The sequence below is a fragment of the Mustelus asterias genome, chromosome 30, assembly GCF_964213995.1.
Source record: "Mustelus asterias chromosome 30, sMusAst1.hap1.1, whole genome shotgun sequence".
NCBI classification, from domain to species: Eukaryota; Metazoa; Chordata; class Chondrichthyes; order Carcharhiniformes; family Triakidae; genus Mustelus; species Mustelus asterias.
The window spans coordinates 17,207,151-17,214,546 of record NC_135830.1 but is presented as its reverse complement, the minus strand read 5'-3'; the positions used below and the strand labels follow the sequence as shown (position 1 = coordinate 17,214,546).

At 47.9% G+C, this 7,396-nt stretch overlaps 2 protein-coding genes and 1 non-coding gene across 3 annotated transcripts in view; 2 read left to right on the top strand and 1 right to left on the bottom strand.

Annotated features, from left to right (window-relative positions):
• The window catches only part of LOC144480811 (uncharacterized), a 992,083-nt gene that overhangs the window by 878,034 nt on the left and 106,653 nt on the right, over positions 1-7,396 (bottom strand). The gene's annotated exons all lie outside the window — the stretch shown is intronic.
• The window catches only part of LOC144480924 (uncharacterized), a 196,312-nt gene that overhangs the window by 98,380 nt on the left and 90,536 nt on the right, over positions 1-7,396 (top strand). The window contains exons 5-6 of the mRNA XM_078200549.1: positions 5,465-5,604; positions 6,107-6,220. Coding sequence (XP_078056675.1) covers positions 5,465-5,604; positions 6,107-6,220 — 254 coding nt within the window. The remainder of the gene's footprint in view (positions 1-5,464; positions 5,605-6,106; positions 6,221-7,396) is intronic.
• trnac-aca (transfer RNA cysteine (anticodon ACA)) lies at positions 3,684-3,756 on the top strand. The gene has a single exon. It is a non-coding gene; the product is annotated as a tRNA-Cys (tRNA).

The window sequence follows — 7,396 nt, the reverse complement described above, 5'->3', positions numbered from 1 at the left end:
GAACCCAGGTCCCTGGCGCTGTGAGGCAGCAGTGCAAACCACTGTGCCCTACAGAGAGGTGTTGGGAGCTGTTGATTTTACAAGTTATCCATGTTTTCGGAGCCATCACTTCATGTCCTGGTCTGAAAAGGATAGAGAGAAATCTGTTCATAAGATCTTGGAGCAGAATTAGGCCATTCGGCCCATCGAATCATTCGATCATGGCTGATATGCTCCTCATCCCCATGTTCCTGCCTTCTCCCCATAACATTTCATAAGTTCATACATTCAATTGTTAAAGCTGAGCTTTCTCCTTTTACTGTTAATCGATACTTTCCTTTTTTATCTTTCTGACTTGTTACGTTTTTAATGGTTAATAAACTTCCTGAATTCACCATTTAAAGTATTCTTTCTAGCCACATGGTTAAGTCACTGGAACCTGGTGTGATTTACAGTTATGGAGTTATTGTAAACAAGAGAACCTCATAAATCTTAGTTCAAATAAATCACCATTCTCACAAATGGAATGCTATCCTTTATTACGAGAGAAATTGAACATTGAAGTAAAGATGTTCTGCTTCAGTTATACAGGGCGTTGCTGAGACTGCATCTTGAACACCGGGTGCAGTTTTGTCTCCAATTAAACAAAGGATCGTAGGATCCCTGCAGTACAGACAGAGGCCGTTCTGCCCATCGAGTCTGTACCAAACAGCATCCCACCCAGGCCCTATTCCCATAACCCCACACATTTACCCTGCTAATCCCCCTCACACAAGGGTCAATTTAGCATAGCCAATCCACCTAACCCGCACATCTTTGGACTGTGGGAGGAAACCGGAGCACCCGGATGAAACCCACACAGACATGGGGAGAACATGCAAACTCCACACAGACAGTGACCCAGGCTGGAATTGAACCTGGGTCCCTGGTGTTATGATACAGCAGTGCTAACCACTGTGCTGCCGTGCTGCCCCATTTTATAAATACCATGGAAGCAGTTCAGAGGAGATTTACTAGATTGATTCCCAATCCAGTAGTGTGAAATGTTAACTCTGTTTCTCTCTCCAGAGATGCTGCCAGACCTGCTGCGTTTTTCCAGTCCTTTCTGTATTTATTTCAGATCTACCTGTCGTGGGGGGAAAAACACTATTTACTATCCAGGATAAAATAAATGTCCTTCATCAGCTTTTGTGGATCATTTCAGTGGCAATGTGCTCTCCCAGGCTCAAAGAGCATTAGCCCACTGGAAGCAAAGTCGTGCGATCGGCCAGTCCAGCAGAAAGAATCTCTCCTACCCTTCCACTTCACCAACTATAAGAATAAACATGGTTCAGTCCTGGATGTGATTAATGGCAGGAATAACAGCAGAATCCAACCTGTCATCACTTGTGAACTTGCTGGTGTGCCCGCAGGCTGGATGACTGAGTGAATCCCTTCCCACACACACAGCAAGTGAATGGTCTCTCCCCGGTGTGAACTCGCTGGTGTATCCGCAGGTGGGATGATGTTCTAAATCTCTTTGAGCAGTGAGAGCAGCTGAACGGTCTCTCCCCAGTGTGAGTGCGCTGGTGAATCATCAGTTCCCGAGAGCTTTTGAAATCACGCCCACAGTCAGAGCATTTAAACGGTCTCTCATTGGTGTGAGTGAGATTGTGGTTCTGCAGGCTGGATGACTGAGTGAATCCCTTCCCACACACAGAGCAGGTGAACGGTCTCTCCCCAGTGTGAACTCGCTGGTGTATCCGCAGGTGGGATGATGCTCTAAATTTCTTTGCGCAGTGAGAGCAGCTGAACGGTCTCTCCCCAGTGTGAATGCGCTGGTGGATAATCAGTTCCCGAGAGCTTTTGAAACCACTCCCACAGTCAGAGCATTTAAAGGGTCTCTCCTGGCTGTGAGTGACTTTGTGTTTTGACAGGTTAGATAACTGCGTAAATCCTTTCCCACACACAGAGCAGATGAATGGCCTCTCCCCGGTGTGACTGCGTCGATGAATTTCCAGTTTACAGGGGGCTCTGTATCTCTTCCCACAGTCCCCACATTTCCACGGTTTCTCCATGGTGCGGGTGTCCTTGTGACTCTCCAGGTTAAACAATCAGTTAAATCTCACACAGAACGTGGGTACAGTCTCTCCCCGCTGTGAATGCTGCGATGTATTTTCAGGCTGTGTAACTGGTTAAAGCTCTTTCCACACTCAGTGCACTGGAACACTCTCACTCGGGTGTATCTGTGCCTTGGTGCTTTTCCAGTCACATTGATATTAAAGGCCTGTTGACGCAGACAGAACAGAGAAACATTTCTCCTTCCAGATTCAAAGGCCGATAATATTCAGGTCCGATGAATTGAGTGAGGGTGTCAGATGCTGATGTGACGTTTGTTTCAATCCTCTGTCTGTCAATCCTCACCTTCTGATATCCTGTAAACGAGTTTGGAAAATTCATCAATGTCAGTGCAGGATAGAAATTCAGAACAGACAATTCTAGTTTCTCTGGAACATTCTTTCCTCTCTCATTCCCGAAAAGCTGTAAATCTCCATTCCACACACTCTCCCTCCATTCTCACTCTGCTGTATCTAATATTCACCCTCCCAATTCTCCTGAAGGTGCTGATTGAGGCTGATTGACAGATCCATGCTCACTGCTTCCTCTCCTGGACACAGGGAGCTGAAAATCTCCCTGCAGGCTGCCAGACAGATATTTGTCTAAATTACTGGGCTAACAATGTGTGGAACATACCGACTGGATTCACTTCCTTTCCCTTCAGTTGCTGCAAGTTCCCAATTTCCCCCAGAATGAGAAAAGAAATGGAAAGGGGAGGAAAAGAAAGTGTTTCACTCACAGATGTTGGCCTCTTTTAAGGCTTTGCATTGGCCAGGAATACGAACCCAGGCCTCCCGCGGGGCAGGCGAGAATTCTACCACTGAACCACCAATACTCAAGGGAGAGAAAACTGCTCAGTTCTTTCAACCAGTGCTTTCACATGCAAAGAAATGTTGATGATTTGCAGCAGCAAATTCAATGCTGCTACACACACACAACACTGTTGGAGACAGGAGGAAGATTGAATCTGTCCACTCCCCCATGCCCCGGGGCTGCGCATGTCCAAGGGAGAGAGGAAGCTGCGCATGTGCGGTGGAGTGCCCACCCCTGAGATGTTGACCAATGGGAACTCTGGAGGACCGGAAGGACTCTGGTCCTCCAGCCAATCAGAGCTCCCCCATATGGGCGGCACGGTAGCACAGTGGTTAGCACTGCTGCTTCACAGCTCCAGGGTCCTGGGTTCGATTCCCGGCTCGGGTCACTGTCTGTGTGGAGTTTGCACATTCTCCTCGTGTCTGCGTGGGTTTCCTCCGGGTGCTCCGGTTTCCTCCCACAGTCCAAAGATGTGCGGGTTAGGTTGATTGGCCAGGTTAAAAATTGCCCCTTAGAGTCCTGAGATGTGTAGGTTAGCGGGATTAGTGGGTAAAATGTGTGGGGGTAGGGCCTGGGTGGGATTGTGGTCGGTGCAGACTCGATGGGCCAAATGGCCTCCTTCTGCACTGCGGGATTCTATGATTCTATGATTGTCTGAATGCGGAAGTGGACAATGAGCTTGTTCAGCTGCTCATTCCTGCCCAGCAAAGCTGCTGCTGCTCTCTCTCTGAATGAAGATTGAGCTTCAGACAGACTCAAACTTCCTCCTGGCTCTCCAACATCTGTGAGAGTGTGGGTCAGTGGCGCAATGGATAACGCGTCTGACTACAGATCAGAAGATTCCAGGTTCAACTCCTGGCTGGCTCGATGTCAATTTGAAAAATAGTTTGTGAGCTCCTTTTGACCTAAAAGAGGCCAACATCTGTGAGTAAAACACTTGCTTTGCTCCGCTTTTGTGTTTCTTTTGCATTCTGGGGGAAATTGGGGACTTGTTGAATTTTTAACTTCCAGGTCACCACTCGCTGTCTAAACAGAAATCCTCCTCACATTCTTCATGTATCTGTAACCAGGTAATACAGTGCATTACACACAGCATTTATGGCCAAATGTAAAACTTTAACGTGGCTGTCAGCTTGAAGATTAACCATGGATCATTTGCACTTCCACAACCCCCTGAGGCAGCGGCTTCCAGGTAATGACCTTTCTGCACCAAAGTAAAATTCTTCCCCACATCCTTCTCCTTCTCCCAATCCAGTTATCCAGTCCCACATATGGCACAGATTTTAATTTCTCGCGTGTAGGCCGGACGTTACACGTAGGTTTTCAGATCTCTGTGTCCAGTACAGGAAGTGGTCAGCATGGATCCATTAATCAGCCTGAATCAGCACCTTCAATAGACTTGGGAGGTTGTATACTCAGGAGAGCAGAGTGAGAATTGAGGGAGAGTGTGTGGGATGGAGATTGACAGCTTTTGGGGAATGAGAGAGGAAAGAATGTTCCATAGAAACTAGAATTGTCTGTTCTGAATTTCTATCCTGTACTGACAGTGATGTCTGTTGTAAATTCCTTTTATAGATATCAGGAGATGAGGATTTATAGACAGAAATTTCAAACTAAACACCACATGAAGATTTGACAGAGTCATTCGATTTATTGGGACCTGAATATCATCGACCTTTGAATCTAGAAAAGCAATGTTTGTTTGATCTGTTTGCTTGAGGAGATTTTAAACATCAGTGTGACTGGAACACACCCGAGTGAGAGTGTTCCAGTCCACTGATAGTGGAAAGAGCTTTAACCGGTTACACAGGCTGAAACAACATTGCACCATTTACAGTGAAGAGAGACCGTACACGTGTTCTGTGTGGACAAGGATTCAACTGATCATCAAACCTGGAGAGTCACAAGGACACCCACATCATGGAGAAACTGTGGAAGTGTGACGATTGTGGACAAGGATTCATGTTGCCCTGTGATTTGGAAATTCATCAACGCAGTCACACTCGGGAGAGACCCTTCACTTGCTCAGTGTGTGGGAAGGGATACATTAAGTTCTCCCACCTGCTGAGTCACAATCTCACTCACACCAATGAGAGACCCTTTAAATGCTCTGACTGTGGGAGCGGATTCAAAAGCTCTGGAGAACTGGTGTCCCACCAGCGCACTCACAGTGAGGAGAGACTGTTCAGCTGCTCTCTCTGCACAATGAAATTTAAATGGTCATCCACACCGGGGAGAGACCGTTCAGCTGCTCCATGTGTGGGAAGGGATTCTCTCGGTCCTCCGAACTGCGGGCACACCAACGAATTCACACTGGGGAGAGACCGTTCACCTGCAATGTGTGTGGGAAGGGATTCTTTCGGTCATCCGCCCTGCTGACGCACAAAGTCACTCACACCAATGAGAGACCCTTTAAATGCTCTGACTGTGAGAGTTGCTTCAAAAGTTCTCAGGATCTGATGTCCCACCAGCGCATTCACACTGAGGACAGACCGTTCAGCTGCTCTCACTGCACAAAGAGATTTAGATCATCATCAAACCTGCGGAACCACCAGCGAGTTCACTCCGGGGAGAGACCATTCACTTGCTCTGACTGTGGGAAGGGATTCACGCAGTTATCCGCCCTGCTGACACACCAGCGAGTTCACACCGGAGAGAGGCCTTTCACCTGCTCTGTGTGTGGGAAGGGATTCACTAATTTACCCAACCTGCTGAGTCACAAAGTCACTCACACCAGTGAGAGGCCCTATAAATGCTCGGACTGTGGGAGTGAATTCAAAATTTCTGGGGAACTGGTGTCCCACCAGCGCATTCACACTGAGGACAGACCGTTCAGCTGCTCTCTCTGCACAAAGAGGTTTAAGAGGTCATCCACACTGCAGAGACACCAGCAAGTTCACACCAGGGAGAGACCGTTCATCTGCTCTGTGTGGGAAGGGATTCAGTCAGTCATTCACCCTGCTGACACACCAGCGTCTTCACACTGAGGAGAGACCATTTACCTGCACCGAGTGTGGGAAGGGATTCACTCAGTCATCCACCCTGCTGACTCACCAGCAAGTTCACAGCGGGGAGAGACCATTCACCTGCACCGAGTGTGGGGACAGATTCACTCGGTTATCCACCCTGCAGAGACACAAAGTCACCCACTCCCAGGAAAGACCCTTTAAATGCTCTGACTGTGGGAGTGGCTTCAAAATTTCTGAGCATCTGATAGATCACCAGCGCATTCACACTGGGGAGAGACCGTTCAGCTGCTCTCACTGCACAAAGAGGTTTGGAAGGACATGCACACTGAGGAGACACCAGCGAGTTCACACTGGGAGAGACCATTCACCTGCTCTGTGTGTGCGAAAGGATTCACTCGATACCCCAGCTGCTGATGCACAATGTCCCTCACACCCAGGAGAGACCCTTTAACTGCTCTGACTGTGGGAATGGTTTCAAAAGTTCTCAGGAACTGATGATCCACCAGTCCATTCACAGCTGCTGTGTGTGGGAAGAAATTCACCAGTTCATCCCTCCTGCTGAGACACCAGCGAGTTCACAAGTGATGACAGGGGTTGGATTCTGCTGTTATTGCTGCTGTTAATCACATCCAGGACTGAACCGTGTTCGTTCTGACAGTTGGTGAAGTGGGAGGGTCGGAGGGTTTCTTTCTGCTGGACTGGCCGGTCTCACAATTCTGCTTCCAGTGGGTTGATGCTCTTTGAGCCTGGGAGAGCACATTTCCACTGAAATGACCCACACAAACCGACGAAGAACATTTATTTTATCCTGGACAGTAAATAATGTTTTTCCTAACGCTGCAGGTAGATCTACAGTAAGTACATTTGTCTCTGTTCCATTGAGTCTATAGCACAGGGCCAGGCCAGTCGGCCCAATTGGTCTATGTCAGTATTTATGCTCCACATGAGCCTCCACCCACCCCTCTTCATCTCCCCCCATCAGCATATCCTTCTATTCCTCTCTCCCTCATGTATGTATCGAGCTTCCCCTTCAATGTATTCATGCTGTTCACCTCAACCACTCGCTGTGGTAGTGAGTTCCACATTCTCACCACTCGCTGGTAAAGAGGTTTCTCACTGAAATCCCTGTTGGATTATTGAACCCTTTCATAACGTTAAAGACTTCCATCAGGTCACCCTTCAGTCTTCTCTTTTCTAGAGAAAAGCCGCCCCAGTCTTTCCTGAGGGTTAAATGCTCTCAGTTCTGGGATTATTCTTGTGAGTCTTTGTTGCCGCTTCTCCAGTGCCTCTATTTCCTTTTTCTAAATGGAGATCACAAATGTTGACAGTGCTCCCAGTGTAGCCGAACCCTGATTCTAAAGAAGTTGAACAGAACCTGTTCAATTCTATTCCTCGAGAATGGAACCCTGTATATGGGCCCTACACTTTAGGAAAGATGTGAAGTCCTTAGAGAGGGTGCAGAGGAGATTTACGAGAATGACTCCAGGGATGAGGGACTTCAGTGAGTTCGAGAGACTGGAACAGCTGAAATTTCTCTC